The sequence below is a fragment of the Protomyctophum parallelum genome, assembly GCF_964188405.1.
Source record: "Protomyctophum parallelum genome assembly, chromosome: 10".
Taxonomy (NCBI): domain Eukaryota; kingdom Metazoa; phylum Chordata; class Actinopteri; order Myctophiformes; family Myctophidae; genus Protomyctophum; species Protomyctophum parallelum.
The window spans coordinates 36,478,245-36,497,807 of NC_139704.1; the positions used below are offsets into that span (position 1 = coordinate 36,478,245).

General features: G+C 45.4%; 1 protein-coding gene across 2 annotated transcripts in view; it reads right to left on the minus strand.

The window, feature by feature from the left end:
* srbd1 (S1 RNA binding domain 1) overlaps positions 1-19,563 on the minus strand; it is a 94,558-nt gene that overhangs the window by 41,307 nt on the left and 33,688 nt on the right. For both annotated transcript variants that reach the window (XM_083775678.1, XM_083775677.1), the window contains one exon: positions 950-1,041. In XM_083775678.1, the coding sequence (XP_083631804.1) occupies positions 950-1,041 (92 nt within the window). The remainder of the gene's footprint in view (positions 1-949; positions 1,042-19,563) is intronic.

Here is a 19,563-nt window from a genome sequence, read left to right on the forward strand (position 1 = left end):
TTGTGTTGAAAATACAAAAAGCCTTTTTTGTAAGATGATGAAGGCAGCAGATTAATTATATCAGTGTTTTCTGGGGAGGTTTTGGAAAGGTTCAACAAGTTGGATTATTTTTTAAATACAAATACTACATTCAAGCTGTTTATGTTGGGATATGGGCCAACATTTCAATAACAGTGCATCTCTAGTTTTTGGAATAAAGAGGCGTTGTTCTTTCAACTTCAGTGTTCAGAAGCTTTTTTGCAGAATTGACAAACTAGAATTATTCCGAATGAACAACACATTTTATAGTTGTAATGTCTCTCTGTGATTCCATATTGCCTATCCCCAGAATTATCTTTTTGTAGCCTCATTTTGGCCGGGAACCCCTTTTGTTGTTAGCATTATGTTATGCTTTAGCTATTGACAAATAGCAGATCTACAAGCTCGAGCTTGTAGGTCTGCTATTTTAGAAAAATCAAAGAACGACTGACATAGAAACAGAGCTTTTTCAGAAAACTGTCAGGATGTAGAAGACATTTTTAGAATCTGATCTCAGGTCAGAATGGTAAACTGTCAGAATGTAGAAGACATTTTTAGAATCTGATCTCAGGTCAGAATGAAAACTGTCAGGATGTAGAAGACATTTTTAGAATCTGATCTCAGGTCAGAATGGGGTTAGTAAGACTACTGAGGTTGGCAAGTGTCTGATCTGATCCGTCAGCGTTTGATCCGGTTAGGTGTACAAAGCAGCATAATGGCCTCTAGCCCATTCTGACCTGAGATCAGATTCATACGAGGTTTCCACTGGACACACACTGGTCTGACTAGAGGCTGCTAGCAGGGACTTCTTTTTTTGACCTTTTCCCATGGAAATTAATGCCATTCAGATATTCTTTTTATTGTTTTAACTTTTTGAATAGCTCGCGCAACCGATCAAAATGGGCAAAGTGGGGCGTTTGTTTTGTCTGACCTGCGCTCCTCAGGTTAGGGTCCAGGTCTGGCATCTCCTTCACGGCCTCGGGACTGACGCTGTAGATCGACGCTCCCGCCTCGTTGGTTATGCTGGTGGAGTGGGGGGGGGGGGGGGAGAGATTACATTTTAGTTCTGCCAACTTGAGATGATGAGACATCGTCAGTTTATCTGCCGTCTTGTGTGGCACTATACTCTGTGTGCCAGAGTCGTCTCCATGTATGGGCATGTTACATTTGTGACACCCACCGTCCCATAAAGCCATAAAGCAATTTTAATATAATAGGAGGAGTGCCCACCGGACTGGCACTGAACACAGCAGAAATGTTAGTAAGATTCCATGGGCCCTGTGCTGACAAGGTGCCCTCCAAGATGCCATGTGGGTTATATACAGTATAATTCAATATCAAGTGTGATATGCTGTCATAGAACACAGATTTCTAAGAAGGGGCTCCACTGCTGGTGACTGCGGTTCCCTTCAGCTCCAGGGTGAGAAGTTTCACTCGAAGCATAAAACATGCATGCAGCCACATTTTGGGCACCGTCGCCGAGTGGCCTAATAAAACTAACCCTGACACTATAACATTATAACAGTCTCCTGCAGCCAAGAAACATTACAAAAGTTGTTGTTTTTTCCACACTGTGGTTTACATTGCCGGGCTTGTTTTGGGAAGCATGCCCATTTACATTGCCACGAAAAACTGCCTCTTTTTACATTAAAAGCATTTACAGCTGAACCATGGACAATCTAACAACATCACACTTGTGTGTTATAAAGCACAGGCCAATCGCCCAGCAGAGCCGTCTGTGCATTTATTGCCCATACAATCCGTGTGACGCAACTGCCATCTAGAGGCATGTTGAGTGTACTGCTACATTGCTAATAGTTGTTACCAAGCAATCAGCATGATAAACTGAACAGTGTTGGTACTCATAACCTCAGGGAATTAAAAGAAAAGAAAGAAAAACATAAAGTGTGGGGAACTGAAGAACCAAATACTATGGGATACTAGTGGTACAGGAGAAGGGCAGACTTTCAGCCAACAGTCTGAAACAGTCGACACTCACAGGGTATTTTAACACATTTTGGGAGGGAACGCCTTTTTTGTTAGCTATTGAAAAATAGCTGATCTACAAGCTCATAGCGCGTCACCGAGTGCCCCGCTACAAGCTTGTAGGTCTGCTATTTTTTTAATCGTGAAAATGTTCCGCAAATCTTTGAATATATACTCTTTCAGAGCCAACGTTTTTAACTCAAATCTTTGCTTCTGCATGGGGAACAACACATTTTCAGACGGCGGTCGGCGGCCAAATACAGATAATTCTGGGGGTCCTTGACATGAAAAAGGTTGAGCACCGCACAGAAACATAGGTTTGTATGGGATTTAGAAGACATTTGTAGAATCCTTCCCAGGTCAAAATGGGTTAATTTATGGCAGCAGCAGTCTCTGACAAACGGACGCGTTTCGGCTACTCAGGCCTTTATCAGCGTCTGCCTCGCCTATAGGCAGATGAGACCTACTGCACCCCTACTGTGTTGCAGTACTTAAATATGTCAATCACATTTTCAAATGAATACACCGTAACAGTGCAAACATGCCTCAACAACAATCATATATATAAATAAAAACTCTAATTAAATCACTGTCAGCTTGGAGAGTTGCCTTCCCCCGTTCCCCTCCCAAATATTTAATATCTATAGCATTGTGTTTTATTTCATGAATGTGACCTAATTGGACATGAACGCACATTGGCATGGATACAACTCCTTATGTTAATGTATTCAGTTTTTACAGTATGGGCCGCTTATCCTTCATGGCCGTCCAGACAGGGCCGAGGCACAACAATGCTACTGATATCCCGTGTCAGTGGTCACAAACAGCACCCATCCTGTCACATTAGGCCTATTGTTGTGGCCCACAACATCTCTCAGATGGGTGGACGGGGAGAGAGAGAGAGAGAGAGAGAGAGAGAGAGAGAGAGAGAGAGAGAGAGAGAGAGAGAGAGAGAGAGAGAGAGAGAGAGAGAGAGAGGGAGGAAGGGATGTGAAGGAGACGGCATGCAGGGTGGGGGGTCAATTTCTTCAGGGCTGACAGATCTGGTGAGGGTCACCGCCTGCCTGATTTAACATGACCCCCCCCCCCCCCACAGACACACACACACACACACACACACACACACACAATTTGTGCGATGAAATCTTTGTGACAGTCACGTCCATCGCGCGCACATAAATTAACCCTCGATATACGTAATGTGTCTTGAGACGACGTGTTGCGATTTGGCACTATTATGATGCAATTGAATTGAATTGAAGTGATACAAAATTTCCGACGTGATATAAAATGTGTGGATAAGACGGCGCCATACAGTGTGTCATATTAGTATTATTACTATTATTATGATGACATTGGCATGTTCCGTTTAAACACATGGGGTTTCAACAGTATACCCCCACATATGTGTTTATGAATTAAATTATTTCCTTTACATTGTTGAAAAATACAATGAAAAGGAAAATACGTCGCATATATCAGTAATCAATTATATACAGTATGTATGTAGGCCATTTTATTGACCCATTTGGAGAGTTCCATATAGTCCTATATACACAAACGCACACATATACAATCCCAGGGGCTCAATGGGTGTGTCGTTAACAAGAAGTGGCACAGATCTTCTGACGAGAATTACATTTCAATCAGCTTGTCCCCGTGCACCTGATGGTGGTTACGCCTCTAACGAGCACTGGCAGATGACCTTCACAGAGGTCAACGCTGAACTGGTCATTAATTAACCACCGCATCCTCCCACCCCTCCCACATAACATGTACCATATACATGTGCACAAAGCGCGCGCACACACACACTCGCCTGTGCGCGCAAACTAATAACCGGAAATCTCGACACACATACAGTATAGACAGGCTCACGCACATACATACACTAAAGCAGGGGTTCTCAACACGTGGGTCGCGACCCCTCGGGGGGGGGGGGGGGGGGGTCCCCAGATGATTAAGAAAATATGTTTTTTTGCAAGTGAATGGCTGGAAAATGGAAATTGAGAGTTTACATAGTACACACACAGTGCATGCATAAACTTTCCTTAATGATTATATCTGGTTTTATTATAGGCCTATATGTATAATATATTATATATTTTCTCTAATTATTAAAGGTTATTCTAGCGGTCAATTGGTATCGGGGGTGGAGAGGGGGGGCGGGGGTCGCGAGACATTCAGGCCAAAGCATTTCCGGGGAGGTCCCCAACCAAAAACGCTGAGAACCCCCTGCACTAAAGGACACTGTCGCACGCACGCCCCTCTCACATCTTTGCCCCAGTAGACACCGTGTAGGTTCAGAGGCCACCAGTGGCCACTGCACGTGTCTGAACTAATTAGGCCTGCTGGGTAACAGCACTGTCATGGATACAGCTCAGAGCCTCTCGGATGCTGCAGCGTGGCGACAGCTCGGATCACTGCCGTCCCAGCAGAAGGTTGTCTGTGCCCTTGCTCTCTGGCCTAAGTGGTTGAATGTACACCCCCCGCGATGCCAACGACGAGGCGAGGCACAACATACTCACCGGCGGAGACAACAACACACACAAAGGGCCTGCCTTAAAGCCCCTGTCCCGTCCTGGGGCAAAGTCATGGGCAGGACGCCCCCTGTCTGTCCAGCTACAGTATACCTCTCTGAGAGACACCCTGGAGGGCCCGCCTGACACACACACACACACAGGCCCCTCTCTACCCCTCAAGACCACTGACATTGGAAGAGATGGATACACACTGATACTTCATTATAGCCCACTGACAGACAGTCAGTCAGTCACACACACACACACACGTGCGCGCGTGCACACACATACACACACACTGACACACACACACGGTCAAAATCTTATAATTAAAACAGCTCATCATATCTCCCAGAGAGCAGAAGGGGGTGATATCATCACCACAGTAACTCGATACAGAGGACAGAGAAAATGGCAGGGTGGGGAGAGAGAGACAGAGAGAGAGAGAGAGAGAGAGAGAGAGAGAGATAGAGAGAGAGAGAGAGAGAGAGAGAGAGAGAAAAGAGAGATGAATGAAACCAGGAAAGTTGTTTTGGGATAGGATGGAAGGACTCTTAAATCATCTTTAAAAGAAAACTAAAGACTTTGAAACCAAAAAGCTTAAAAAACATTGGAAATCTGAAATACCTGTATGCATATTGTTCCACCAAGCACGTGTGCTGTACTAAACTTAAGCCAAAGAAAAAGAAGAAACGTATAGGGATAATAAATCAAATTTACTATCCATCTTTCTTAGCTTGAACCTCAAATTAAACACACATTCTCCTTTTGGACATTTCTTGATCATCGCGTCCGTCCATACCCCACACACAAGGCAAGATGTGGCCTAATGCAAGATCTAATTCTGTCCAAAGCCCTCTTTTCTGGTTCCCCTCTTCAGTCACCTTCTCCACTTTCTAAGCAAATATAGAAACATTTTTTTGGAACAGACGTGAATTTTATTCCGTGCACCCCGAGTACGTACGGTAAATTGAATTTTCCCAAAGCTTTGAAGAGACGGTGCTAACTCAAGCCAACCTGAACACATGGCCAACAGGATCTGTGGAGTGGCAGTATAGAGCTGTCTTCAGGTCCGGATCTTCAAGAGACATGAGTTTTCAGAACTGAGCACACCATTTGACCTTTAGAATTTCATTAACATATTGCCGGCGTCATCAAGACTGACTTCTGTTCCGTCTTTAAATATAGATACCGTGCAGCACTACTTTGTGGACTATGTGGATTTCACAGAAAGTTAATTACTTTTTGCATTAACACTGCACCTCATCCGAATGTCTAAAATGGAAAGTCAACGGAAACCAGTTCAAAGACAAAATAAACAGTTTTATATTCTATAAATGCAATCACAAGTTTCAATCACGTTATGAAGATGAAATTCTGCATCTGTGATGGGTGCACATATGTTGCACGTCTGCGGCAGGCGCACACATTATGCATTCCCCCATGTGGATTGGACATTTCCACTAACGACCAGAGCCATTGAAGGGAGAGTTCTGCCAATGAAGGGGCAGAGAACAGCCCAGTCACATGGTTCATGCAACTCGTTTGTCAAGCCCAGGCATAGACTCCAATGCATTCCGTAAACATAGAAGTCTATGTAGAAGAGACGCCATTGGACTGGCCCCATGAAGTAGCTTTACCAGCCCAAAAATGGACATGTCTGACATCAGTGCAAATCAGTACATGCCCACATATGGAGATACCTGTGCCCAGATTATGTCCATATATGTACATCCCTGCCATCAGTACACATCGGAATAGTTTGGCTTCCGTTGTGAATGTGTGTAGGCCTTATGGAGCCTTATGGAGATCCTTATGGAGATCCTTATGGAGATCATTGATAACAGAGAAACAGAGAGGGGGGATGTGAAGAGAGAGAGACAGAGAGACAGAGAGACAGAGACAGAGACAGAGACAGAGACAGAGATAGAGACAGAGATAGAGATAGAGATAGAGAGAGAGAGAGAGAGAGAGAGGAGGGTGGGCCAGGGGAGAGAGAGGGGTAGGAAGAGAAAGAGGTCCGCGGGAAGGAGAGAGAGGGAGATAACCTACAACCTGAGCACTCTTATCAATAACCTGGCCAATGCTGAGTACCACAACCTGAACACTCTGATCAATAACCTGGCCAATGCCGAGCTCATGGCGCGCTACGAGCTTGTAGGTCTGCTATTTTTGAAAAATGGTAAAAATGTGGCGCAAATCTTTGAATATATATTCTTTCAAAGTTAATGTTTTTAACTCGGGTCCAAGTGGGTTAAGTGTTGGTGACTCATAATAACAATGTTAACTTATTGACATTATCTTGAACTTCACTGTGTCGTAGAGAGAGAATTCCAACATAATATCAAACATACATGCACAAACAACCCAGACCCATGTCCCAGCGGCTCAAACAGCTTGGGTCCATTGTTCAGTCAGCTGAAAACGCCTGTCCTCGGGGAAACTAATTGAGGGAGGGAGAGTCCCTTACGAACACAAACGCGTGCACCCACAAACACACGCAGATACACGTCGTGTCTGAAAATGATGACATTTTTCACAGGGAGAGCGTCCAAATGGCAGGTGTCAGAGGCCGTCAGTCTCTAGCGAGGCGCTAGGAGGCAGGCAGGCCTGCACACACACACATACACACACACACACACACACACACACACACACTCAACTGCCAGCGCGAGGCACGTCTGAAAAGAGCAAAGCCTCACAGACACTCACGTCAATCTGGGAAGAGGGCTGGGCAGATGTACACTTGTCTCACACCCACCCACACACACACCCACACACCTTCACATGCAGAAAAGCAGTGGAGTGAGCGCACACACACACATACACACGCGCTCACACACATCACACATGTTGGTCACGTCACACGCCGGGAAGCAGCAGAGAACAGTAGCACCCTGAGGGGAGGATGACAGCGAGGAAGAGAGACGAGGGAGCGACAGAGAGTGACCACCAGTGGGGTGGTGACCCGCCACCTGCCAGTGCCCAAAGGCACATTCATACTCCAGTTTGAGGTGATAGCTTATCACCGCAGTGTAGTTTTTTTTTCACCGCGGTGTAGTTTTTTTTGAGTGCCGTGATTTTTTTTCCACCCTTAAACATGATCATCAGTTCTTATTGTTATATAAGGAGGTATATATATTTTTTTAATGTGTTAAAATGATGGTTTTATGTGGACACACCCACCAGTTCATTAGGTATGCATGAGTTTAACCACCCACCTAATCCAGTCCCTCAGCCTCCTCCTTTAAGACTACCCACTTGTCCTAGTCCCTCCCCCTCCAGCTCTGCCCTTTTGTTTACAAAATGACAAATTGGTGTCTGTAATGTAACAAAAACAATTAGTTTAGTTAGTTAGACAGAAGACTCTCCACTCTTCTATTGCTCTGATCAAACTCAATTTACAACATGAATATGCCATTCCTCAAGTTCTGACTGCATTGAGTTTCAGCAAAAGTTGCGTTGCCAGATTTAAAGAAACAAGTGGCCAGGTCCACGAAAAACAAGTGTGGTGTGGTAATGTGTGAAATGACAGTTTGAAAATCTGTCACACAGTTAGGCACAGAGCAGCAAACTGCGCCGTTCAGTTCACACGTGTGTATGTGTCAGGCAGCTCCGCCCACATAGGTTGTCGTATTTAAATATATATATAATGAGGGTGAGGTCCGTGTGTGCGTGTGCAATAGTAATACGTCACACTATCAGTGTTTATATCATTGGCCGTTTGACTGTCAAGGGTTCAGCCTGCAGGAAGAAACTCTAAATACAAAGTTAAGACACCATTGCACATAAAAACGACTCCAGGGTGTCTAATGAAGTACTGTCACCTCATAAACTCATGAAAAACTGGGAAAAATAACAAAAATTGTGGCACTCCATCTTTAAGGGTTAGAAAACAACAACATTACCCAACAACCGACAAGTCATTTCACTCTGGAGCTAGCACCTCTTTCACTGATTGGTCTAGAAGTTGGGTGGGCTTGGTTTAAGAAAAATTTATACAAAATTGCAAAAGCACCAAACTACTGGCCTGTGGTCCACTTATGCTTTCTATGGCATAGGCAGCTCCCGGCAGGATCCGTCGGGAGAATCTAGACGCAGCTGCGACATGAGACATAATTAATTAGAGCAACAGAGAGAGAGGAGTGTGTGTGTGTGTGTGTGTGTGTGTGTGTGTGTGTGGTGTGTGTGTGTGTGTGTGTGTGTGTGTGTGTGTGTGTGTGTGTGTGTGTGTGTGTGTGTGTGTGTGTGTGTACGTGTCGTGTGTGTGTACGTGTACGTGTCGTCTGTGCATCAATTTAACAAAGGTGCAGACGATCAGAAATCAGAGAGTGATCAACGTTTGCGCTACTCTATGCCGAATTGAAGAGGACTCGGTCCCAGACTTTTTTTCTTTCTCCCCAGAAATAAAAACGTCTACCAAACTACAAGCTCCACAACACATCACGATAGGACACGTTTTTTCCCCTAACTTTACAAGCTAAAAGTTACATTTACTTACTTTTATTGTGGACCTACATAGTACTACATAGCAATGTTGTTGTATCTGATCCTCTGTAATTACGAAAACTGTATGTGACAAAAGCAAGGTAGCTCAAAGTGGTAATTCCGACGGAGCATTAGTCCGACATGCGGGAACCGCTCGAACATGCGCTGCTCCCGTGCTTGCGGCTATGGTTAGGTTAGGGTTTGCGGTAGGTTGTCGTTTGTCGGACCAATGACTATAGTCTGAACTAAGTACTGCCCATCTGCACCCGCTCAAACATGTTAACGTTGGCCTGCGATCCAGCGAGGTTCCTCTGACACCAACTGTATATAGACATCCAGTCTCTCCGGCTGACCGCCACTTTCTCCACCCATCTGTCAAGAGTAATTAAGATAGAGGTTAAACAGAGCCTGGCGTAGGGTACGACCAGATTCCTTGTTTGTCTGACGCAACGTGCAAAAGCAAGTGTTTTAGCTTATTGCAACCACAGGTCGTGCATTTCCCGTCAGTGCGACCGTCCGTTAAGTCACCCCACGCCTCCATTATGGTCACGCATTGTGACATCACGTGACATCATCAGGGATCTTCATATATGGGCATTTATGTTGTTGTGACGTAGACAACATCGCCAGGGGCCCTTCCCCATATATGTGAATGTCAATATATGGCCCTATCATTTCCCGTGGGTTCGTTGGTTTGTTCATCGCCTAGATCTGCATATATAGAGCTGACCTGTTCTGACATTCCATATGTTGATCCTTCCCCACCCGTCCTTCCTGTTCTAACATTCCATAATGTTGATGTAACACGCTCCATATATGGCCAGTACGGAATTCATTCCATATGTTGATCTGACCCCCCATGCCAAAGCGCCAGCGTCTGCTGTCCCTCAGGCGGATGCGTGTACGCTACCTCGTCGTTTAGGGCTTCTCGCCCTCAGGGCGTCTTACTGGTACTATACAGTATACATATGTTATTACAATATGGACATGGATTAGATTTGGGAATGCTGGTGAATTTACGGAGAGGCATTTTCATTCTCCAATGCAGTGGTGTCTGAACCGGATCCTTAGTTACACACACGCGAAGTTCAGAAACCAGTTGAGATGCAATGTTTAATTAGTCCATAATGTCAGTGACAGGGATAACCTTGCCTTGAGCCTCATTGTCCTCCACCGGAATTAAGACACAGCTCACACACAGGCATGTCCATGCCTCTACATCCATCTAGCCATCTATCTGTCCATCAATCCACCCCTCCGATCCTCCCCTGCCTTCGGTGAGACCAGTTCTCCTGCTCCCTGACTGTGTCATCTGTTCATACCACCCTGTCCCCCAGGCCCACGCCTGGACACAGGACATGACACACACACACACACACACACCCATCAGCAAGCCTGTGAATACAATATGATCTCATCCCAAGATTCCCAACCAGGAGCATGTTAACAGGGAGTGAAGTGAGCCCCAGTCAAGGACACTGTGTGTGTGAGTGTGTGGTTTGCTCAGTGAAATGTCCATAACAGCAGTCAACCTGATCTCTGGACGCGCGCGCGCGCACGCACGCACGCACGCACGCACGCACGCACGCACGCACGCACACGCACACACGCACACACGCACACACACACACACACACACACACACACACACACACACACACACACACACACACACACACACACACACACGTCATGGTGGACGACTTTAGTACTTTAGTACAGCTTACTACAGTTGGGGCCAGACAAATGATCAGACAAAAACTGTTACGATCAATGGGCTCGCCGCGAGAGGTTGCGTACGGAGGTCAGACTACTGCGCATGTGAGACGATGCGAAGAATGTGCTGGGAGCAACACCATGCAAGCGAATCGTGATATATAGAACTATGTTTATTGAGCAAGCACAAATCGACACTTAGCCATGGCTAGCGCTGTATAAAACAATGTTTAAAGACGTAGTGCAATGGCCTGGGCCGTGGCTCAGTGGTCCGGGCTCAGTGCCGCGGGTAATACACTGTCTGGATGTCATCTTGAATGAGACAAAAAATTGAGTACTTCTGTAATCAACATCAGCTGATATAAAACTTTTGATATAAAAATACACAAAAATATGGTCTAAAATGTAAAGTGTAAAAACAATTGGTTACTAAAAACACCTGTGATTCGTTGCTGATAAAAATCTATAAATCCTGTCATGGGGTAATTCTGACAATAATTCATACTAGTCACCGACTGCTTATGGTACCTCAAACTTGGCCCTTTCTTAATTTCACAACTCAGATGTGAATATAATCCATTTCTAATGGATGAAGCCTTGGCCTGGAAGAGAGGTCATCAGGTGGTCTCCAACCTTCTTAGAGTGTTTCAACCCTCAACCACTACAATCCCCAGTTGGCGGGGCAGTGGCCAAGTCACTGCCCCTCCCCTCCAGGCTTCCAGCTCTAGAAAAGTCCACGGAGTGGCGCCCCGGTGCAACCAGCACCGGGAGAGAGTGCCACACCCGGCCAACAGGGAAGTGAGCAAACCTGCCGGCCAGGTGCAGCAAAGCAGTGCTGGCCACACCCCAGTGACCGCCGTGCCCAGGGCATCGCCCCGCGGACCCGCCCACTGTCCTTTCTCCCCTGCCAGAACTAACAGGAAGCTCTCTCTGCCTTGTGTGTTCTTGGGGGAGATAGCAGGCACCGAGAGGTATCTAGGACTATGGTTTGCCTCCTGCCTATAGTGTCCTCCTACGTCTCACCAGACTGTTCCGTCTGTGCGGTGTGCATGTGTACGTCCTTGTCCACACTTGGCCTTACTCTGGTGTATTTGAGTCAAGGGAGCCTTCTCTGCGTCTGTGTCACTGTCGTAGTTGTTGTCGTTGGATCTGTCCTATGGAGTCTCTCTTCCTCCCCTCCTCTCTGGAGACTCTGGGGGTATTGCTCATGTGTATACGTTCTGTAGCTTGCTTGGTGCCCTCTTGCAAGTGCTGCAACAGAGGTTGTTAACCCCTTGTTGCCCTGCCAGACTTTCCTGGAGGTCAGCTGTCTCTCCAGCGTCACCGACCTTCCTCGGTTGCCATCCAGACTCTCCTGGAGGTCACTGGTTGCGCAGGGAGTTCAGTTTGTAAATACATCAAAGATGCGAATATAATCCATGTCTAATGGATGAGGCCTTGGCCTGGAAGAGAGGTCATCGGGTGGAAAAGGGTAGTGCTTCTGTGTCATATGTACGTTCAGTAGAAAACAAAAACGAGCACTCTCAGTCTTTATATATCACATTCCGTTTGCCGGGTGCAGGGCGGAGATTCATACATATACGCCAAAAGGCATCTGTGTGCCAGAAGGACTTTGCTTGTTATTATATGTTGTTACACACCAGATGAAGAAAGAAAGAAAGAAGTCCTCACAATGTCTTTTAAACTCTACTATACTTGGGGACATTTGGCCGTCACAAGTAGTAACACACACACACACACACACACACACACACACACACACACACACACACACACACACACACACACACACACACACACACACACACACACACACACACACACACACACACACACACAGTCTGACCAGTGGTCATGGGCACAGTAAGGGCTGTCATATGTGCTTTTGACCAAGCCTCCATGCTCTGCCAGTCAGTGCTAAGGGACACTGACACACAAGGTCAGCGATGCACTGCCAAACTGGCAGCAGTACGCACTGTGTGCCTATGCACGCACACACGCACGCACACACCTATACAGATTTCAAGCCCAATTGAGTGAAAAGGATCATATTTAAGCCACCGTTAATCTCAAACTTGTAAAGTGGCAGCTGTGTTTAGTAGCACTGTTGACATTACTAAGACAAAGGAGTGTGTCAACATTTTAATGACCTTTTTTCATTGACTAGTGTTAAAATATATAATTACCAGTAGCATTTTTTTTGCTTTGTTGCTATAGCCACCACTAGCATCCACGTAAGAGACAACCAATATCCACACCGTCTATATTGACATGGCTCAAAATGAGATGAAATAGGCATGATCGGAGCGTAATAAAACATTATTCAAAACACTGATCGCATCGCTAGCAGGCCTCGTTGGGCCTCCGCGGAGCCGGCGGCTCCATTTAGTGTCAGCCACAACAACAAGTCCGCCTCTTCTTCGCTCATGTTGCAAATTCGTCTGGCACCTGATACCTAAAGCATCTACCGCCCCCTTGTGTTGAAAGAGTTAAAAAACAAAACATGGGTAATCCAGTCTGTACAGTGTGCCGCGGTTTCGGCTTTTACTGCATGTCTTCCCCCCATCTCTCTCCCCATACTGTCTGTCCCTCCATAAAAAAATATAAAATAAAGGCGAAAGCCACAAAAAAAATCATAAAAAACAAACACAAAAAAACATGTCCACATAAATATAATTAGAAAAACACCTTCAATAAAGGACTTAAACAGTGTCAGCGCAGTCAGACATTAAAGGACAACTTTAGTTTTTTTCAACCAAGGTTCATGTTTTAGGTTGTTATTAGAGAAAGTAAAAGATGAGTCTTAATTATTTTTTCATTTGCTGCTTTCTTTCGTTTTAGGGATTTTAGCTATTTTTGACAGGGGGGCGGGGGCATTCGAGCATGGGGCTAAAAATGTATTTTTTTACAACATTTTATGGTGATTTATTTTTGTATTATTTACTATAGTCCTAATAAACCCCAGGAAATTACATCTGGCCACAGAAGATCACATGGCCACATCACGATAGCACATTTCAACATGCATAATGCATCACTTACATGACCAATAAAGTGGAAACCATTTGAACTTATTTTACCCACCACTGCACAAAGGTAATCAAATCATACTGCCATTTTCCCCCACTATACGTGTTGTGTGTATGGGGTCATTGGGGTGCCTACTGCCTATCCCTTCTGGGCTTTTTTGCAAGCTTAAAAAAAGGGCAAAAATGCTGTGTTTGACCCTGTGTACTGTACGTACAGTAAGTGTCTCACAATGAGGTGTAGCTTCTTCTGGAATGCCATCAATACCCTTTTTTCTGAATACACCTGGTGGCCACCCTGCTCTGGTGCTGCAGGTAAACAGAGTGTGAGTGCATATACGCGCACACGCAAAAGGATATCTCCCTGTAGGAGAGGTCACATTCCCTACAAAGCAAGAGGGGTGACTCAGTGAATGAGTCTACTCAAAAGAGGGCTACAGAGACCGCACGCATGCACGCACGCATATGCACACACAGAGTCGGAGTTAAGGAAGTCCCGTAGGCTGCCATGCCTGGTTGTCATTCTAGCTGAGCATTCAGGCAGAAGAGAGGGAGACAGACAAAACGAGAGGAAGGGTGCGTTAGAGGCAGTGATGGGGTAGGACGTGTGTGTGTGTGTGTGTGTGTGTGTGTGTGTGTGTGTGTGTGTGTGTGTGTGTGTGTGTGTGTGTCTGGGTGACATGATGAGGGCTCAGGGGGAGACACAAAGCAGACGGTGCAAATGAGGCCGAAGTCTTTAATGAAGTACAACACTGTCAAATGAGAGAAGAGAAGAGAAGAGAAGAGAAGAGAAGAGAAGAGAAGAGAAGAGAAGAGAAGAGAAGAGAAGAGAAGAGAAGAGAAGAGAAGAGAAGAGAAGAGAAGAGAAGAGAAGAGAAGAGAAGAGAAGAGAAGAGAAGAGAAGAATACAGAACAGAACAGAACAGAACAGAACAGAACAGAACAGAACAGAACAGAACAGAACAGAACAGAACAGAACAGAACAGAACAGAACAGAACAGAACAGAACAGAACAGAACAGAACAGAACAGAACAGAACAGAACAGAACAGAACAGAACAGAGGGGAAGTGTTCTAACGCTGTTCATGATGCTTTCATGTGTGGTCATTTCAGCTAGTTGGAAGGGTGGAAGACAAGGAATCCGTTCGTTTGTTTTCTCCACAATCACATACTTGATCTTACAACCTCCTTAAACTTTCTTTCCACAAGCAGTATGCTTCAGCCTTTACAGCCGTGCATGTACAGTACATACAGTCCATATAGTCATGCACACATACAGTACTGAAACGCGTCCATTGTCCATCAGAGGTAAATAATGCATGTGTGCTTGTGTGCTGGCAGTGGCTATTCCTTAATTCCCATTAAACACGATGCATGCAAACAAATACAATGTAAAGAAATGCACTGTCCGTGACACACTATAATAACAGGTTCAGCTGTAAAAGTGAAGATAAGACAATTTCTTTAACACACCACCCCACATACGACGAGGTGCATTGATGGCAGGTGTAAAGTGGGCCAAGCAGCTGTATACGGCGCTGCAGCAATTAGGTCAATCTATATGACATTAGACACAGAGCGAAGACCCCTGCCTCTGCCTCATTGTCATTATTGCCCTCTCGGCGGTGGTGATGAGGACTTCGTGTCGGTAGTGGGTCAGGGTCAGCCGTGGGTCAGGTCGGCATGGGGAGCCAGACCTCATGGGAGTCATAGTCAGCGTCAAGTCAGAGTCAGAGTCAACAACTCCCCAGGCCATTTGTATACCCATTTTGATCACAGTTTGAAGCTTGGTTATTAAAGTTAGAACATGAAATGCACAATGTTGCTTCAAGACATGATCATCTGACTTTAAAAAGATACATCTATACGTTTAAAAGATATTTTCGTTTGTATTATTTCCTTTTTTTTCAAAGTCTTGAAAACTTAATCAATATAGCACCTTTTAACCCATTTTGGGGCGGGAACCCCTTTTGGTGTTTTAAACATTATGTTATAATTTAGCTATTGAAAAATAGCAGATCTACAAGCTCATAGCTCATAGCTTGTAGGTCTGCTATTTTTGAAAAATCGTATAAGTATGTGGCGCGAATCTTTGAATATATATTCTTTCAAAGTGAATATTTTTAACTCGGGTCTAAATGGGTTAAATTAGAACCAATATAATTTTTTGAGTGGTGCAACCACTCCTACAACCAGTAATGTCCGTAATGTGCGCCTATGTGGCCATGAGCACGAGTATATGACTATAGGGTACCAGTAGGGGGCGCCAGAAACAGAGAGAGGGATAGTGCTGCAATGTTGCCTGCTAATGAGAGAGAGAGAGAGAGAGAGAGAGAGAGAGAGAGAGAGAGAGAGAGAGAGCTGCACCACTCAGTTCACACAGGTGTGATTTTTTTGTGACTAGTAACTGATGGAATACTTACACTAGTCTGGAAAAAAGTATGCTACAAGTGGCTAATGGTTAGCAGCTAGGGAGTTAGGGAATACAGTAAGTAATAAAACAACATGCCAAAAGAAGAAGCCTTTCGTTAACACAGCCCAGATGGCACATATCTAAGCCTGATGTGTAAGAGTGATTCCACATCACAGACTCTTTAGGAGTAAAGGGTGTGAAACCCAGACATCACAGTGAAGGAAATGGGGAAGCTATAAAGAGAGATAATGAGAGCCTACACCCTTAACAAAGATGTGCTCTTTCTGAAGAGTCACACGAGGTGGTTTTATGGACAATCTATGGTTCTATAGATCACTTTAAAAAATAAAGCGGGGCTAAAGAACCTTTGATCAGTTCCATACTTTTTGGAACTGGTCTGCAGTTCGGCAAAGTGAGCACAACACTCAGTGTGTCTGAGAGGACACTGTGAGGAAGGATGGGTAGTGCATGTGGGAGGTAAGATTGGAGGCAAAGAAGATATTAGACTTCCTAACATGGACAACAGGAACTCCAAATTGAAGTCCCCTTAAGTTCTCTAATGGGTAATAATGAGGATAGCCCACAGCTACAGCTACACATAGGACACACTAGCTACACTAGGACAGGAATCTTTTTTTTTCCCCCACTCCAAAGAATTCAACCGTGTGTAGGTTCATGTGTGTGACTATGAGCACCAGTACCAATGAGTACCAAAAGTGGCGCTGTTGTGCCAGAAACAGAGAGAGAGAGAGATAGTTCTGCACTGCTGCCTGCTAATGAGAGAGGGGGGGGGGGGGGGTACGATTCATAGTATGGTACAGGCATGCAATATCCACGCAGCACACACATCAATTATTATACTAGTGTATTGCCACGAGGTAACGGTTTGACCACGAAGCCCTTCGCCAGGACAAACACGCACATACCGTACAGACAATGTGTGAGTCTAAACCCAATGCCGTACAGACGCCCATCAACTTGAGTGACTCCAACATGCTCTTGTAACTATGCAGAACAGCAGCAACCATACGTACAGCTAGAATCAAGAGAATCAAGCACGTTCAAGCTTCCTCTTCCACCCCTATGGAGCTCGCACAGCAGTGATGTAAATAGGTTTTCAATGTAATGAGTAGTGGGATGCAGGGATGGTCTTTTAGATGAGTCCCAGGGACATTTCATGAGTCCCACTTCAACGACGTTAGGAGTCATATTTCTTTTTTGCAAATTGCAGCATTTAACTCATTTTATATGGTTATAATGTGGTTATATTGTGTAAAAAAAACAGAAGAAGAAATGATTATTATACCGGTAACTGAAGCTAGTAAGATAAACTAGTGGTCAGGCCTATGAAAACAAGCACAAATGAAAATAGCAGATCCACAAGCTCGCAGTGACACAAACTACTTTCCGATGGATGTCTGTGGACATTTACATATTAATATGGGGTTCCTTGACGTGAAGAAATGTGGTAACCGAAGGTTTAAACAACATTAGGAAGCGAGCCCAAATAAGCAACTACTGTACACTTTAGAAACAAGCCCAAAAAAACAGAAGCAATGATTTATTTACGGACAAAACAAGCCAAAGGTCGCTTATAATAAGCAGACATGGCAACACTGCCTGAAGGAAGTGAAGCACACACACAAGGAGCCCCAGTACCTTCCCACCGAAAGTCCGAAACATGTCGATAGTGCCTCTGACTTGGCCGAGCAGTGCACTCCTCAGACCAACACAATTGCCCGTGCTCACGGGTGGGAGGCCGACAGGGGAGAACATTCTCTGTCGCTGCACTAGTAACTCCTACGGGTCGACCGGGCCAGTGGAACTGGTCGAGATTTGCAATGATTCTCCACACTTGTTACAACCTTGTGGTGAAAGTGCTCGGACATTCGACGACGCATCGCCACATCAAATACGAGGCCAAACATTCTTACTATAGTCACATTACTAAAAAGCAAAGCCATTAGCCTCGCCACAGGAATGAAAGCCAAGGCATCAAGATGTGGAATTCTGGCACTAGCTTAGGTGCTGGAGTCCGCTTAGAGGGAGCAGGGGGTCTGTCGTCAAAATAATCAAGTGGAAGTTAACTTAATAAACGCTTGAGAGTCCTCGCTTTGACTGCTTCTGTTCTGGGAGTGTTGAAGTGGGGGACCTGGGATATAGCACAAAAGCAGTGACCTCTAAAGCTGCGTTCAGACCTGAATATATCTATATATATATATATATATATATATTCGCCTCGGTTCAGCCGTTCGGCCCGTTCGCACAATTCTCGTCTTTGCATTGACTTTGTATGTAATCGCGCCGCTCTAACCATCCAAGTCTGAACGCATCTTTAGGCTTTGCTGTGTTTGTGTTTGTGTTGTCTGGTGTGATGTGATGTGGTGTAGTGTGGTGTGGTGTAGTGCATGTGTGTGCGACTGTGTGCGTGCCTGCGCATGTGCAGCAGTGGCTCAGGATGTACAGTATAGGGGGGACCATCTTGGAATCCGAAGGTTCCAGGTTTGATCCCCGGCCCTTCCTTGAGCAAGACACTGAACCTCTCACTGCTCCTGAGGAGCAGCTTGGTGGCTTGCATGGTTTCCTCGGCCATCAGTGTGTGAATGTGTACGTGAAATGGTGAATGTGAAATACATTGTAAAACACTACATTTACCATTCATGTGTGTGTGTGTGTTGCTGTGAGCATGTTTGTGCATGTGTTTAAAGTGTTCAAGTGCATGTGAATGGTGACTGCGTGTGTATGTGGTGACTGCATGTGTGAGTTGTGCATGCGGTGAATGTGGTGTTTGTAATAAATCCAGTCACTCAGCAGCTGAAATAGATGTCTGCTGGCTTTGATACAAGTGGATCTGGTAAAATGGAGTGGAGCGACGCTATCAGACTTCAGGGGATCTCACATTTTACACTTACTGTGTGTGTGTGTGCGCACACGCACGCACACACACACACACACACACACACACACACACACACACACACACACACACACACACACACACACACATGCACGCACGCACGCACACACGCACGCACGCACGCACGCCCTCACGCACGCGCACATACGTCAGAATGGATTTGGGCTGTGGTCCCAAACTAAACCTCAAGTCAACAAACACACATGGAAGTGAGTAGATACACAGGGAGAACCTTGTTATTATGGTTTGGACCCAGATTCTGGTCTGTCATTGTCTTGTGCTGCATTGTGTCGTGCTTCTTTGTGTCGTGTTGTGTCGTGTGCTGTTCTTTTATAGATGCAACTCGCTGGAGGGACACATTCCTCTTTGCAGCCATGTCTCTCTCTCTGCTCTCTCCTTCTTTATCACTCGCTCTCTTCACCTTCCTTCTCTTGCTCTTCGTCACCTCTCTCTGTCTCGCTCTCTCTCTCTCCCCTC